General features: G+C 37.7%; 1 protein-coding gene across 5 annotated transcripts in view; it reads right to left on the bottom strand.

The window, feature by feature from the left end:
• TLL1 (tolloid like 1) overlaps positions 1-16,464 on the bottom strand; it is a 166,832-nt gene that overhangs the window by 119,129 nt on the left and 31,239 nt on the right. The window contains exon 2 of one of the 5 annotated variants that reach the window (XM_025050407.1): positions 15,766-15,871. The exons of the other annotated variants lie outside the window; for them this stretch is intronic. Within the exon in view, the coding sequence (XP_024906175.1) occupies positions 15,766-15,787 (22 nt within the window). The 5' untranslated portion in view covers positions 15,788-15,871. The remainder of the gene's footprint in view (positions 1-15,765; positions 15,872-16,464) is intronic. 5 annotated transcript variants of the gene reach the window in all.

Here is a 16,464-nt window from a genome sequence, read left to right as displayed (position 1 = left end):
GTCGAACACACCACAAGTCTTGGAATCAGTAAAACCTAGATTACGGTAAACTTTACCAGTTAAAGGGTACACGTTCTTCCTTGGGTAGATTATAAGGAAAAGAAAGAGATTAAAGGGGAACCTGTAGATGAAAAGAGACATAAAAGATATATCGCATTTTTAAATGGGCCAGACTAAACTATAGGGTCTAGGATTGCTCTCTTAGCTGATAAAACCACAGGGAAAAGTTGTTATTATAACAAGGGCGGGGCACGCGGAGAGCTGTTGGGCCCAGTGGAAACGCTCTACCTCTTGACTTGGGTGGTGGTTACAAGGGGATTCACCTTATAATTCACTATGCAATATGTTTGTTTGGTCTGGTTTCCTACATCTGATTTTTATTTTATAATATTAAGGTCTAAAAAGGGTCAAATTTAGAGCATGTGCATTAAGTTAGTATTACATTCAATTTATTTATTACTAAAGCAAAAGAGATTGATATCAGACAGGTAACAAGGACTCTTTCAGCATAACATCCTCGGCGTGTTCTTAAGGTAAATGAGTATTCAGCATTATTTGTCACAAAATTTTTTTTGTCACAGAGGTATTTTTAAGATGATCTATTTACTGAAGCTTAATAACTTGAAAAGGCATGGGCGTCCATTTCAGACAGGCCTAAATTTTACTCCCAGTCCCGCTTCTTTTTAGTTTTGTGATTCAGCCTTTCTGATTTTCAGGTTACTTATCTGCAAAATAGAAATAACTACTGATATCATTGTTTTCAAAGCTAGATATTTTTTATGTAAAGTCCAGAAACAGTTCAGGCACTCAAGAAACATCATCTGCAATTTCAATTTCAGAAAATCCTTTTATAATTCTAATATTCACTTTAACAAGATAACAAACCCCAAAATACTAACTGTTCCATAACGAAAGAGATACAAAATTTTGGTTCCGATTCACTAATCTTAACATTTTTATTTCATTTCTCATTACTAGCTTGCAGGTATTTTGAGCTAATAAGAAATACTACAATTATCCTTTTATCATGGGATCCTGTGGCCATTGTGACAAATACATTAAAATGTACTAGAAGGTCACTACCAAGAGGATGAGGCCACCAGGAGACTGGTTAGAGGTGATCCTAGAGTCTGTTGGAATGAGATCAACCAGGGCAGTAAAGAAAGCAAGTGGTAAAGAGTGGGGAGAAAATCTGTTCCTTATCTCTGGCCTTTTTCTTTCCAAGTGAAGCTCTTCTTCACTGCCTTCAGCTCCCTGGGCCATTCTCCGGAAGCTGGACGTGAGATCTCTTGTACTTGATTTTTAAGCACCACTTTCTGTACCTTTTAAAAGGCATTTAAATCATTACTTGACACAGAGGCTTCATCTTCTTTTAGTTGCCAGGACTAGTGCAACTATGAGGCTTCTGAATAAAGTGCCAGTGCGAGTTAGTGCTCCCAAGCCTTCCTCAACCCCTAGGGGGCAAGGACGGCGTTTGGGATATTTCTCCATGCTCTGTGCAAGATGCAAAGGTAGCTACTGGTGCTGGATAAGATTTCCAAGGGAGCTACCACAACAGAGTCAAAGTGGTCATGAAATTAAAAGCTGAAAGACAAACTGCCAGGATGGAACAAACTGCCCACCTTGGGATTTTTAACAACGGTGACAGTCTGTGAGGTCTGCATCTGTGGGGACACAAGTTCATCATGCCTGACTTCCACAGTGAACGCCAGCCGAGGAAACAGCAATGGGCACAAGACCAGAACTGTCACCTTCCTGCAAAGGCCAGTGAGAACTTAGGGACAAAGCTCAGATCTGAGGCTTCCTCTCCCCTCTGCCCCGCCCACCGCCGTGACAGTGATGTCACAGAATGACCCTCCTACCCTGTTGCCAAGCAGCCAGATAACATCCTAGGGAGTGTATGAGGAAAATCCCATCAGACAGGGAGGTGAACTTACTGATCATGCAAAATGAGACTAACTTTACTTGGTGCTTTAAGTACCCAGCACTGCAACCAACACCACCACCAGCATGCAATGAAAGCTCAAAAGAGAAGGTAGAAAAAGCTAGCGTTTTATCTTTGTTTTGTTTTGTTTGGTTTGGTTTTTGTTTTGGTGCTTGGGGAGCACATATAGTAGAGAATAAATTTGTGAAGTCTCATACAAGAAATTTTTGAGAAATTTCAAATACCGAAAGCCACTTTAATCTTCTAATCAGAAATGGTAAATGTGCCCAGATAATAATAAGTGTTTTACTATACGGTTAAGAGCAGTATTGTATCTAATGAGTATGTACACTGCAGCTTTCACAGCTCTTTTCCATACATCAAACAATTCAATGTCACAATTTATTCTACAGTTTGGAAAAGCTTATCATCTCAGAGGAAATTTAAATTGTCAAATCAACACATATAAAATGGAAGACTTTTTTCACAAGGTCAAGGGAATAGGAACTCAGCTGATTTTAATGTATTAAAATGAATTATCTATGTATTGACGATTTTATAAATAATATAGAAGTAGAAGTATTTTGTATTATTTTGTATAATTATATTTAAAGGATTCAATTATTAATTATTAATGTTTTAAAATATTTTTCTGACAAGTAATTCTAAATCTCTAATAACAACAGATTACAAACAAATTCTAAAGAACAGGACGAAAACTGAATTGTGAATGTCAGGACAGTCAATAAACAGTATTCCCACTCTCAGTTTTCATTTCTAGTCTCATGACTGAGCTCTATCTTCCCAGGTTTGCATGGTATTTCAGATGCTGATGAGTAACCCCAATTTGAGAAGTTTATAAGTTATCACCATTAATTATTCTGATGTAAACAGCTGTACAGACAGAACTTTATAAAAATGATAAGAATCAGGGATGGGGAATACTTTCTGTTAGGAACACTCACTTTCTACCCCCCAAAAATATTTCAGCTGAAAATTTTTCAGTATAAAAAAACAATCTGAAAGAGATAGTGGCTCAAGAGACAGGTTAAAAATAACATTACAAAGTTAAAAGCATATGGTAACAGGCTGAGTAGTTCAAACAACGATACTATGAGTTCAAGAAAAAGGTGTGTGTAGGGGGGATTCTTGTGAATGTGGACTAACTTGAGAAATTTCTGATCTCAAATGTGTCTGACGTCATTCTTTGCCTTTGCTTCTCACCTCCTTCCATTGTATTCTTTGTGCTTCCTCAAGACAAATTCCAGAGTAGGCGGAGCTAAATGGTGTGAAATGCTGGACCACAAACATCTCCTACCTATTCTACAATGTCCATCTGATTTTCACGCAAAGCTAAGTCTCAACTGGTGCTTCTGCTTACAGTCAAACTCTATCAGTCACCCCTCTGACATTCTTACTAATCATCTTAGCATAACTTCTTCTTTACTACTAAAAGCCATACACGGGACTATATCATCTGCTTATTAATTATCCAGCCATCTGCTAAGAGCCTGTCTTTGCCTCAAACCACTTCTTCTTTGTGTAAGTGTAGCATCTCAGGATGAACTCCCGAAGCGAGAACTACCCTGTGCAAGATATGAAGCCAGCCACTGCAGTCTCTAATATGTACACACTTGACTGCGTTAACTTTAAAAGAAGAGAAAAACAAACCCAAAAGAAACCTAACCTAAGCTCAGAACTGAAAACTACCAAATTTCCATTCACAATAACTCCATGCTATTTAAAACTGTTCTCTATCATTCTTAATACTTTAATCATGGAATACAGTCAGTGCCTTGGCTTTACAATCCCCAGAAATTTAACTATTCATTTGTATCAATAAACCCATAAAGTAAATTATAAATATGTTTTAGTTGTTTTCATTACAAGTTAAATTCCTCAACTGTATTCACAACTAAAAAATGTCATATATAAAAATAAGGATAATAATCATCCTACTTCAAAGGGTCGCCAAAGAAACAAATTTAAAAAGGACTTAGAACAGTGTCTAACACAGAATAAGCACTCTATAAATGTTTGCTATTATTATTTATTTTCCTAATATAACTGGTGACATACTATTCAATATCTTCTATATGCATATGTTTTTTTTTTTTCTGGAGTGCTTACAGATTTTAAGAAATATATTTCTTTTTACATATCATTCAACATTTACATTTTACAAGAACTTCTCAGGTATGGTAAAGCAAATAAGATGAAAAGAAAGCATCTGGGGTTACTACTTCTTCAAAAGAAAAAAATTTTATTTGTCTAGGTGAATGATCACCCTGAGAGACTTTATATAAGTTGCAGAAATTAGTTTTTGTTTACAAAAAGGTATTTCCTTAGAGCAAAGGTCAGCAAACTTTTTCTGTAAAGAGCCAGATAATTTGTATTTTTATTTTAGTCTCTGTGGACCATAAATTTTGCTCCAACTATTTTCCTCTGCTATCATAATGCAAAAGCAGCCACAGACTTCGTGTAAATGAAGGACTGAGACTATTTCAGTAAAACTTTACCTACTCCTGCTCTAAAGCATATAATAAATGATTACTCACGTAGAAAACAAAATCTAATAAACAGCAAAAGAAGATGCACTTATTGCATAATAAATGGTCTTTAAGAACTCGAAACATTTAAATTCGCATATCACATTACGATTGCTATACATTAATTCTTCATCAGTCTCTCCATTACCACCATCAATGGTGTATACATACCAAGGGGGGCACGTGTCCTGGAACACACTCGTACTTCCTCCTCCCTTACTGAGCTGATAAAGACAGCCAAACTCAGTGATTTCTGGGAGAATGCACCCAGGCCTTGATTTCTAAACATTCCCCCTTAGCTCATTCCAGATTAAAAAGTATTGGCTTACTAGTGACCAAATTAGCAAAGCTATACTGATTCAACTCCAGCCAAGTTGGCTCTTTCCTGGGATATTTATTAGGTTAAGTGAGGTTGTGACAAATTCATAATGAGTAGTTAACCATGAATTTTACATTCTGGTGGGGGGAAAAAACAAAGGTTGCCAAGTGTGTCAGACTACTTAGAATTTAATCATATAAACAGGGAACTAACTGATATCAAGGGCAGAAAAATACTTATTTGTGTTATAGAACCTTATTTTTCTCAAATACTCTACAGACATTACCTCATAAGTCCTAAGCAATGAACAGCAGGTATTATTAGATTTATTTCTGGAAGAAGTTCAGACATTAAAAAATGTCACAGAAAGTCAGTTGCTTGGCTAGAAATAGAAGACAGATTTCCTGAACTCTCTCAAGTAACTGTGATACCTACTACATAACTTTGTTTGATATCTGGACATTTCCAAAAGAAAGCAACAGAGAAGTTATTCCACTTAAACTCCCTTCTCCTGAGAAAAGTCAGACTTGCTGAGGAAAAACTCATGCAAAATTCGTCTACTTCTTAAAGATAATAGAAAGATTGATTTCCCTCAAAAAAAACCTCTCACTTCCTTTTATGACTACTCTTAAGGGAAGATAACTGATTTTCACAGCTGCAAAAGAAAACCAAGTGTGATGATAGCTTAGGACAAGCTGAGAACCACTTGTTCAGCAATGACGAGCTGCATTTGATCACTCTAAGCCAAAAATCCGTGCTGCCTGTCATCCACTTGTGCCAGAAGCTTTGGCACTATTCCTGCCATCCTGTTGTCTTCTTGCTTTAGAAGGGCTGAATGGGCTGGTGCTACACTTGGTTCACCTGCATTTGTGTGTTAAATCAGACGTTTTAATTACCCAAGTCCATGGCCCCAAGGGGGTTATTAAAATTCAAAATTATTTCAAGAGAACTTGATGGGAGAAAAAAATCAGGCACTTTTTTTTTTTTCAATTGGATTTGTTGTTACTGACTTTTCTGCACCACAAGCCCCAGCATTAACAATGAAGCAGTAGATCAGATACAAGTTAAAACAAGTAAAGCAGGAGAGACGGGGAGCCTGGAGGAATCTTCAGACAGTAATTGAGGCTGTCTGTGCTTGTGATACACACGTTGGAAATCAATGAATGGCTAAAGTATAAGGGCATGGGCGAAGCGGTAATATTTACTTTTCATAGCTTTGATTCTTCTGGAAATTTGTGATATTTAAAGACAACACAAGAAGAGTATTTTTATTTGGTGATGATGTCCCAGTCATACTGAAACTTTTCAACATTACCGAGCCTACCAAGGCTTTCCTAATTCTGAGCTTTGGTCTATGCCATTCCTTTTACCCACAATGCCTTTCCCCGCCTTCTGGCAAATCCCTCCTCTCCTCCAATAGCCGATTTGTCCTTCTCTCCGATAACATACCCAACTCTTCTTATCACAGGTAATGGCCGCTCTCCCCTGTTCTGTAGACCTTTAATCACATCTTGATTAGAACACTTATCGCAGTGCATGGTCACTTCTGTTTACATGTCTGTTTGTCTCCCCAGTTAAATCGCAGGCATTAGAAATCACGAACTACATCTCCGGTCTTCTGTATTGTTTCCCTCTTAGCACCTAGCATGCTATTTGACACAAAGGAGGTGCTCATGGCAGGTTAAATAAATGGTTTAGCTAAGTCTTTTGACTTTGTTGGACAAAGAGAAATCTTAGTTCCCATTCAGTTCTTATTTTTAGAGATAAAGAAATGAAAGAGTTTAAGTAACATGTCCAAGGTCATGTAGCTACAGTACAAGCCCCCTGACACCCTTTTCACTCCATACGATATCACACCTTGGAAAATGACTTTGAAAAGATTACATTTAGCACAAAACAGAGTCATTTATTCTTCTCCTCACCAAGCTGCACATACCTGTTTAAGTAAGAGGAATGAAAAAAGAAAGAAAAGGGGGCGGAAAAAACAGATAAGGAAGAAGTCAAACTGTAAATATTCCTAGATCAGGGATTCTTAACATCTGCACTATTGACGTTTTGGACTGGAGAGTTCTTTGTGTGAGGGACAATCAGTATATAAGATGTTTAGCAGCATCTCTGGCCTCTGCTCACTAGATGCCAGCAGCAACCCACCTCCCCAGTTGTGACAACCTAAAATGTTTCCAGACATTGCCAAATGTCCCCTAGAGGCAAAATTATTCCTGGTTGAGAATGATCGCCCCAGGAGAATGGTCTCAGAGGAGGTAATCTTCTACATTACTTCAGGCAAAAGTACCAATAAATTAGCATGTATGGTATACTGGCTTCTTGCCAATACTGTCATATTAAGCATAGAAACCAAAACCTGAAATGCTTAATCCTCTTACATTTTTATTAATCCATTTTATTAAAAACAAGGATGTTGTCACTTAGTCTGTGGCTGCTAATGCAATAGCTAGAACGGGGTGGGGGTGGGGGGTGGGAATATAGCTAAAACTTTCAGTTCTACAGGGAATGAAACACATTTAATATGTTCTAGAGATAATCTTAATAATTTTAATTTTAGTTTTACTTTAAACTTGCTGAAGTTTCCTCCTCAGTATCAAACATAAGAATCACAAATTTAATATTCCTACAAAACATAGTCTAAGGTAATAAAAATTAGTAAAAGAGTAAGCAAATATCCTTCACTTGATTTTAATATATACAGTATCTTCTAAAAGCCATGCCTTCTTTCGTGGTATGCAAAATTTTCTAACTGAGATTTTTATATACTGTGTTTTGGTTTTAAATTCTTAAAGTTAACTCTAGTATTTGGAGTTCTGCTTTAGAGTCTAAATAAGTAGAATAACATCAAATTCAGATTTTAAAATTGTAAGATCACACATGAATAGTCAGTGGTCAGAGCTATTACTTTTTATTTTTGATAAAGAAGCGAGGATTGGTTTTTTAAAAAAGTATAACACGAATCTAGTATACTCCATTTATCTAGTGTAATAAAACCTTATCATGACTTAATAAGTAGAGTCTAGAACTATAGTTGTTCAATTGCATAAACCGTGAGGTTCTATTATTGCAAAAGTAATAAAACAACAGAGTCAGTCAGCACAGTTAGCTGGCAGGGAATTCTTGGGGTCTGGCTTCCAGCTCCTGGCTTAAGCATGGCACCACTGGGTGGCAGCTGTCCACCTCGGTTTAAATATCAGTGAAGACAATGCATGGCATTAATGCCAGCTGTCATGTCCAGAACAACAAGGATCCCTGACATTCAGGTGATCTCATCACTAGACTGTGCAAATTGGACCCAAAAGATAGTCAAGACCCACCCCTCTGTGTTCTGCTTCCTGAGACAGCATGATCTCCCACTTCCCACCCCATGTCACCCTCCCCTATTGTCTTCCTGTCCCCATAAGAACTTTAGCCAGAGGATAAGATCAAATTGCCAATTACATTATATCCAAACTTCATTTCTTGTGGGGTTTTAATATAGTCACTCGTATTTTTTTAAATTGTTTTTTTTCATTTATAGTTTATATACAATATTATATTAGTTTCAGGTGTACAACACAGTGATTAAACATTTACATAACTTACGAAGTGACCACCCTGATAAATCTAGTACCCACGTGACACCATACATAGTTATTACAACGTTATTGACTGTATTCCTCATGCTCTATTTTACATCCCCATGACTGTTTTGTAACTACTAATCTGTACTTCTTAATCCCTTCCCATTTTTCGTCTATCCTTCCAACCTCCCTCGCATCTGGCAACCTTCAAAATGTTCTCTGTATCTATGCATTTCTGTTTTGTTTGTTCATTTGTTTTTTAGACTCCACATATAAGTGAAATCATATGGTATTTGTCTTTCTCTGTCTGACTGACTTCACTTGGCATAATACCCGTTAGGTCCATCCATGTTGTTGCAGATGGCAAGATTTCATTCTCTTTTTATGGCTGAGTAATTATTCCACTGCATATACATACTACTTCTTTTTTATCCATTATCTATTGATGGATACTTAGGTTGCTTCCATATCTTGGCTTTTGTAAATAATGCTGCAATGAACATATAGATGCATATATCTTTTCAAATTTGTGTTTCAGATTTCTTAAGAATCCAGAAGTGGGATTATTGAGTCCTTCTTTGTTCTTACAATAACCTTTGTTTTAAAGTCTATTTTGTCTGGTATAAGTATTGCTAACCCAGATTTTATTGTTTGTTTCCACTTTCTAGCCCTTTATTTTCAGTCTATGTGTGTTTTCTGATCTGAAGTGAGCCTCTTATAGGCAGCATATATAAGTGCATTGTTTTCTTATCCATTCAGTCACTCTATGTCTTTTGGTTGGAACATTTACTCCATTTACATTGAAAGCAATTGTTGATAGATATGTAGTTATTGGCATTCTATTATTTGTATTTTTGATCTTTTTCTTCTTCTTCTTCTTAAAGAAGTCTCTCACATTTCTTGTAATACTGGTTTAGTGGTGATGAACTTTTTTTTAGCTCTTTTTTTTAGCCTTGGAAGCTCTTTATAAGTCCTTTGATTCTAAATGATAGCTTTGCTGGATAGAGCAATCTTGTTTGTAGGTCTTTATTTTTCATCACTTTGAATATTTCATACCAATTCCTTCTGGCTTGCAAATTTTCTGTTGAGACACCAGTTGACAGTCTATGGGAGCTCCCTTGCAAGTAACTAACTGCTTTTCTCTTGCTGCTTTTAAGATTCTCTTTTTGTCTTTAACCTTTGGCATTTTAATCATGATGTGTCTTGGTGTGGGCCTCTTCGGGGTTGTCTTGTTTGGGACTCTCTGCACTTTCTGAGTTTGTATGTTTATTTCCTTTGCCAGGTTAGGGAAATTTTCTGTCATTCTTTCTTCAACTGAGTTTTCAATCTCTTGCTTCCCTTCTTCTCCTTCTGGTACTCCTATGATGCAAATGCTGGTACGCTTAATGTTGCCCACCCAGAAGCCCCTTGAACTAGCCTCATTTTTTTGGATTCTCTTTTTTTTTTTCCTGTTCTAATTGTGTGTTTATCTTCCAGATAGCTGATTTGATCCTCTGTTTCATTTATTAATGATTCACTCTTATGTATTCTTTATTTCAGTTACCGTATTGTTCATTTCTGACTGGTTCTTTTTTGTTTCTTATCTCTTTGTTGAAGTGCTCACTGAGGTCACTGAGCATCCTTATAACCAATGTTTTAAACTCTACATCTGGTAGATAGCTTGTTTCCATTTCGATTAGTTCTTTTTCTGGAGCATTGTTCTGCTCCTTCATTTGGGACATGTTTCTTTATCTCCCTATTTTGACTGCCTCATTTTTGTTTCTATGTATTAGGTAGAGCTGCTATGTCTCCCAGTCTTGGCAAAGTGGACTTATGTAGTAGGTGTCCCATGGACCCAGTGGCACAGTCTCTCTGGTCTCTGGGTTCTCTAGGTGTGTTCTTTTTGTGGGTTGTGGGTGCCCTCCTGTTGTAGTTGAGCCTTGATTGCTTTTAGCAAGTCAGTTGGAGAGACTGACCCTCATGCTGATTGATCGTGAGGATTGGCCATGACTACATTGAAGGAACTGTTGTGCAGGGATTTGCTTTAGCAGGGCTCCGCTGCCTACCGAGTCTGCACTTTGGGTGTGTTGCTTATCCCAGTGGCACAGTCTCTCTGGTCTCTGGGTTCTCCAGGTGTGTTCTTTTTGTGGGTTGTGAGTGCCCTCCTGTTGTAGTTGAGCTTTGATTGCTTTTAGCAAGTCAGTTGGAGAGATTGACCCTCATGCTGATTGACCGTGAGGACTGGCCATGACTACAGTGAAGGAACTGTTGTGCAGGGATTTGCTTTATCAAGGCTCCACTGCCTACCAAGTCTGCACTTTGGGTGTGTTGCTTGTGGAGGTGGTTCGGCGGTGCTCTGGTGTGGTCTGAAGCTAGCCATTTGGTGTTTTGGTTCTGGAGCCTCTTGGGAGGAGTTCTAGTACAGGCCAAGTTCAGCTGCTGCCTGTGCCCTGACCAGTGCCACTTGGTATGAGCTACAAAGTGATATGCATAGGTTGCCACTTGTGCAGAGCTTGCAGGTACCTGGGAGAGGCTGAGCTGTGAACCGAGGGCAGCTGCCCCTTGTGCCAGGCTTGAGGGTGTTTAGCAAGAATTATGGGACACGCAGAGGCCAGATGCTGCTTAAGTGGGGTTTGTGAACATTTGAGAGATTTTAGGAAAGTCCACATCATGAGCCTAGACAGGGCAGCTTGAGGGTGTTTAGCAAGAATTATGGGACACGCTGAGGCCAGATGCTGCTTAACTGGGGTTTGTGAACATTTGAGAGATTTCAGGAAAGTCCACATCATGAGCCCAGACAGGCTATTTTTAAGAAAAAGCCACTGGAAGTGGCTTGAGTGGGCCCACAAATTTGGTGGGCAGGGTCTCAGGGAATCACCAGGGGGCTTTGAATGTTGTTAGCTGGCTTGATGGAGACTCAGACTTGAAGCTCATCTGTGTCTGCAGGCTGGGTCTGGGGAGTGCTCAACAAAGGAACCGTGCCCTCTACCAGCACTTCTGTCTGGGAGAAAGCGGCCTTTCCAGCCCTTGCCTTGAAGCCAGACAATTCAGTTCCTTCTCACATGTCCCTGGCACTTTTTGAGCTACTGCCCCAGCGCTGGAGCTCAGAGCGAGTGAGTCTATCAGTAAGTCAGTCTGCATGTGGGCCCTTTACAAGGAATGCCTGGGACTCCAGCAGCCCTTCATCTCACTCAGGCACAATCTCCGCTGACTTTCACAGCCAGATTTATGGGGACTTCTCTTCCCAGCAGTGGAAACCTGGGCTGGGGAGCTTGATTTGGGGCTGGGATCCCTCGTTCTTCAGGGGGAACCTCCAGAGCCGAGATATTCTTCACAACTTTTAACCCATGGGTGTGGGACCAGCCTTTTCAGTGTCTCCACCCACCCCAACAGTCTCCACATAGCTTCTTCTGTATGTCCTCAGTCATAGGACTTCAGTTCAGCATCAGAATGCAGGCAATTCCCAATGATGGTTGTTCTGTAGTTTAGTTGTAATTTTGATGTGGTTGTGGGAGGAGGCAAGCACAGCATTTACCAACTCTGCCATCTTGATTGCATTTTATTTGGTCACTTGTATATTTAAATGCATTTAAGAGCAATATCACAGATTTAAGTATGAAAATTTTAATCAGAAATCTTTCCCATCCTGCTTGCTATCTCCTAAGGTCTTAAAACCCGAATTGATATGTTTAAAAAATATATAGATATAATGATAGGTAGATAGACCTACACACACACACACACACACACATACACACATCACTTTATATTCTACTTCTATTGCAATCCATAGGTTTCCAAATTTCCCAAATTATCTGAGAATCTGAAATGCTACCAAGGCCGGCAAATCATAATTACTGCCTCCGCTCTTAGGCCCATGATAGTATTCAAAACTTAACATTTCATTTAAACTGCCTTATTTCCCTACCCCAAAGCCTCATTAAATAACAGAGAAACAACTCTTATATTTCAGATTCACTTTTCTAATAATATCATATGACTACACTTTATTTAAAATAAGTACCTTATTTATATAATACTTTGAATAATAAGTTACTTAAAACTTTGAAAACTGATCAATAAAATGTTGATAACATGCTAATTCCAAAGTCAGAAATTTCTGATTATCGACTAAGAGTGAAAAAAAGGTTTCGCTGTATTTTGGGGGCTTGATGATGCAAAAGGGTCATCATTTTTAGGGAAATTTTCCATTTTCCCATTGCCTTGTGGCTTGAAGGCACAAGGCAATGGGAAAATGGAAAATTTCCCTAAAAATGATACTACTTATACTACTTATAAGTGTGCAACAATTCCTGGCCTAAATCAAGACCATCCTGGTGCCCAGCCACACCTGAAAGGGAAAGTGCCTTGTTGCAAATCTTCAGCTCACAGGAAGCCCTTTGTTGTAATTTACCCAAAGATAAGTACAAGCTAATGATAGCCCCATCTGAGAGAAAGAAGCACACTACAGCAGCTGGGGAATCACTCAAGTGCAGCAGACCAGGCAGAGGAGGGACTCTGCAGTGACCAGAGGCCGCCCCTCTCCGGTCCTGTGCCGGCTACCAGACCCTAACGCTTGGGAAAGAGCAGTATTGGTCTCAAGAACACGTTTCAAAATTTCCAGTTTTTATCCACATGTAAATTCTGACGATCATAAGACAATGCTACCAGCCCAAATTATTAAAGTAATGCTCTATTTTTCAACTTTTATCTCTGTCAACATCAGCCTCTTTGGCAAATTACAAAATTCAAGGTGGCAATTCTTTTGAATTCATACTATTTATGAATGATTTGAAAAGAATCCTTCTGAGACATCCTGATGTCAAGTTAAAGCTTGTAAGGCTAGAGAAACATTTTAAAACCTGGGGGCCGGAGAGTTTAAAGTGAGGAAGGAAAAGAAAAATAAAGAGATATGGAAGGAAAGGCAAAGAAGGGAAAGGATGATTACAATAAAGAAATGAAGGCAAGGGAACAATGGAGAAAAAGCAACCCCAATTTGCTGCCTTAGGGTAATTACTGTGTTTACTGAATAGTAAACACTATTCAAGCAAATACTGAGCTTTCTTAATCACTCTTTAAACTACAGGTTTTGAAAACAGCCAATAACAAAGAAGCAAAGTAAATATTTGACACTAATACATTTAAATAGTTTCAAAACAGATACTCTTCTTAAGTTTATAACATTTAAATTATGAGTGCCAAGATAAATGAGTTCCCTACCTCCTGTTACCCATTCATTCTTGGCCTTTTTCTCCTTTCCAGTGTTCTTGGCATAGGTCAACTGGTGGGCACTGTTCCCCCAAGTTCCAGAGCCCCAGTCAGCTTTTCTGAAATCAGCCTTGACAAGCTAGACAACGCTGGTGAAATGAGTTCTCTCACTAACCCAACAGTCTTCCTCTGATCACCAGGCTAAAAACTTGCTCTTTATGCAAGTCAGGTTTCTACATATTCCTTCGCAAACTCTGCTTACTTTCCATTTTATGCACTATTCTGTTTCTGCTCTTCTCTAGTTTTCATTCTAAACGTGTTGTGGTTTAAAATAATTTTTTAACTGTAAATGGTAGTGATAGATATAGCTAAAAAGTTTCAAATCATGGAACAGTGTCAGCTGAAGTGAGGCTAGACACACCTGTCAACACTACCTGTAGTTTTATTACTCACTTGGCACCAAAGACGGCTCTCCTTTTTCTGGTCCAGTAGCTTAGAGCTTCACCTTATCTTATTACAAAACATCAAGGGAAAGATGTCAAAAAAAAAAAAAAAAAAATTCATACAAAACCTGCCAGAATATCTAAGTAATATAACATCAAGAAAGAAGAGGATCCATGTGGTATAAGACTTAAGATCAGGAAACAGGCAAGAAAGTCCTACAGCCTTGGGAAGTAGGTGAAGGGGAGGGACAGAATGAAGAAAGGGAGAGACAGAAATGGGAGAAATTACAGAGAGGGCAGAGGAAAGGAAGGAGGGCTAATGAAGACAGTCTGAATCCAGGATATGCCATGGTAACTAAAGCTGCTTTTCGTAAACATTTTGATGTGGTTATTCCATGTATTTCAGCCGGCTCTATATTAATTACTTTGTTTCCTGCTCTTTTTTTAAAAAAAAATAAAAGTTATATAAATAAGACAATCTTCTTTAAAGTTTCTAGATAAAATACCCAGATTATTTTAAATGTTTTGTTCCAAGTGTTGCACTCAAAAGATTAACAACTTTTCTACAACGTGTTACAGTGAACAAAGTACTTTCACATATGTAATCTCATTCAGTCTTCACCACCTAGGAGAGTAGGCAGGACAGGTAATGAGATCTGATGCTCAGAGAACTTAAATGACACTCTAGTAAAACAGAGAATGGGGACTTGAAATACACCTGAGGCTTTCTGCTCTATGTACCATGCTTTTTCCAGTACTCACTATTTTAATACTTTAAAGGATGAATTCAGTTAAGGAAAGTAGTGATTCGTAAAACATCATTGTATATAATATCGGTTTAAATGTATTAGTTAGATCCAAGTCATTAAGTAGAAAAATAGAAACTAATTTGAATCTTTATGTACTGTAAAACTTAGTTTCTACTTCTACATAACGAAGTATGATAATTTTACATGAGTTCTAGAATTCAACCGCACAAGAGAAATTATCTTCTCATCATCTTTAAATGTCATTACCTTATAACTTATAAAGTGCATGAAAAAGTTTTCAGAGATTTAGATCCTCAGGACTTGATGAGAGTAAAACTTGATAGTATTCTAATACTTTCTATTCTTTCATTATTTTCTCCTCTTATCTCTACTCACAATGAAAATTCCATCTTAATACAAGCATTATATTATAACTTCATTATTTTGCCCTAGTCTCCTCTAATTTACCGCAAATGAACATTATTTCTACTATTTCTATTACACATTTGTATACATATCAAATATTTCTGATACTTTGGGAATTCCTACATGTTGGGAATTCATGAAGTAACATCACTGAAAATAAATAAATCTGTAGTGAGCAACGATGCTCAACAACAATGCTCAAATATATCAAAATGGAAACCATTCTCAAAGATATAAATTTTGTGGCCTTGTCCTTTTATGCATTTATGAGTCCATTTATGCTCAGCTTTAAAGTCCAAGAAATTTTCAAATCAGCCTCTATAAGTTTTCTCTAACTTATAATTGACACAGTTTCAAAGTAACTCCAGTTTCCTCAAAGTAATATTTTCACGGAATTGAAAATATCTAGAGGTAATCCTACGGAAACAGGATTTATTATTTGGGAAATATTTCTAAAGTTTTATGTTAGGTCAATGGCTTTATGTTGAGGTATGATGATGACATAACACACACACTGGAAATAATCATTTATATCGCTGACTGCATACAGATCTGAACCACTGAAGGGATTTAGCCCCCAAAATTAGGAAGTCACTTACATTGACTCTGACCTCCCATCATGAGAAGTCCAGGTGCTTCTTCTTGAACTTCAAGGGCTCGGGCAGCCCAGGCATTGCCCCAACACTGCTTAGAGCAGTGGTCAGTCTGGAAGTAAAGAAGCACAGTAGTATCCCAGAGTGAGTGTTTTAAACAAGGCCTTCAAGAGGCACTAACACTGCATCCATGTTTGGCCACATGCCATCTGAGACTATAACATTATCCCACCACAGCAAGAAATGGTGATGAAAACCTAGAATAAACTGTCTTTATCCAAAGAATATATCATAAAAGAGTTATAAACACATGTTTCCATATTGCCATTCATTTGGAAATTAGCTTTAATGGCATGATAATATTATAACTCCATATTTTTCAAAATTCTGAAACATGCAGAAAGCCAATTAATGGTAGATAGTATATAAATTATATTGTTGTCTGTAAATAAGAACAAAATCATAAGAATTAAGATCATAAAATGGGTAAAATTATTTTATATGAGCTTTAATTACAGAACATATTTATTTTGGGTTGATTTACCATCTTTAAAATAAACTTAATGGATGTCCCATAACTAAAACGAGTGTATTACATATATATTCCATCATATTGAAAAAAATAGACTATAATTTAATTAATACCTAGTGCATAAAACAGAGTGACCAACTAGAAGTGCCACTATACTTTCTCTATTTATGGAG

The sequence above is a fragment of the Pteropus alecto genome, unplaced genomic scaffold (genome assembly GCF_000325575.1).
Source record: "Pteropus alecto unplaced genomic scaffold, ASM32557v1 scaffold166, whole genome shotgun sequence".
NCBI classification, from domain to species: Eukaryota; Metazoa; Chordata; class Mammalia; order Chiroptera; family Pteropodidae; genus Pteropus; species Pteropus alecto.
This window is presented reverse-complemented; position numbering and strand designations above follow the sequence as displayed.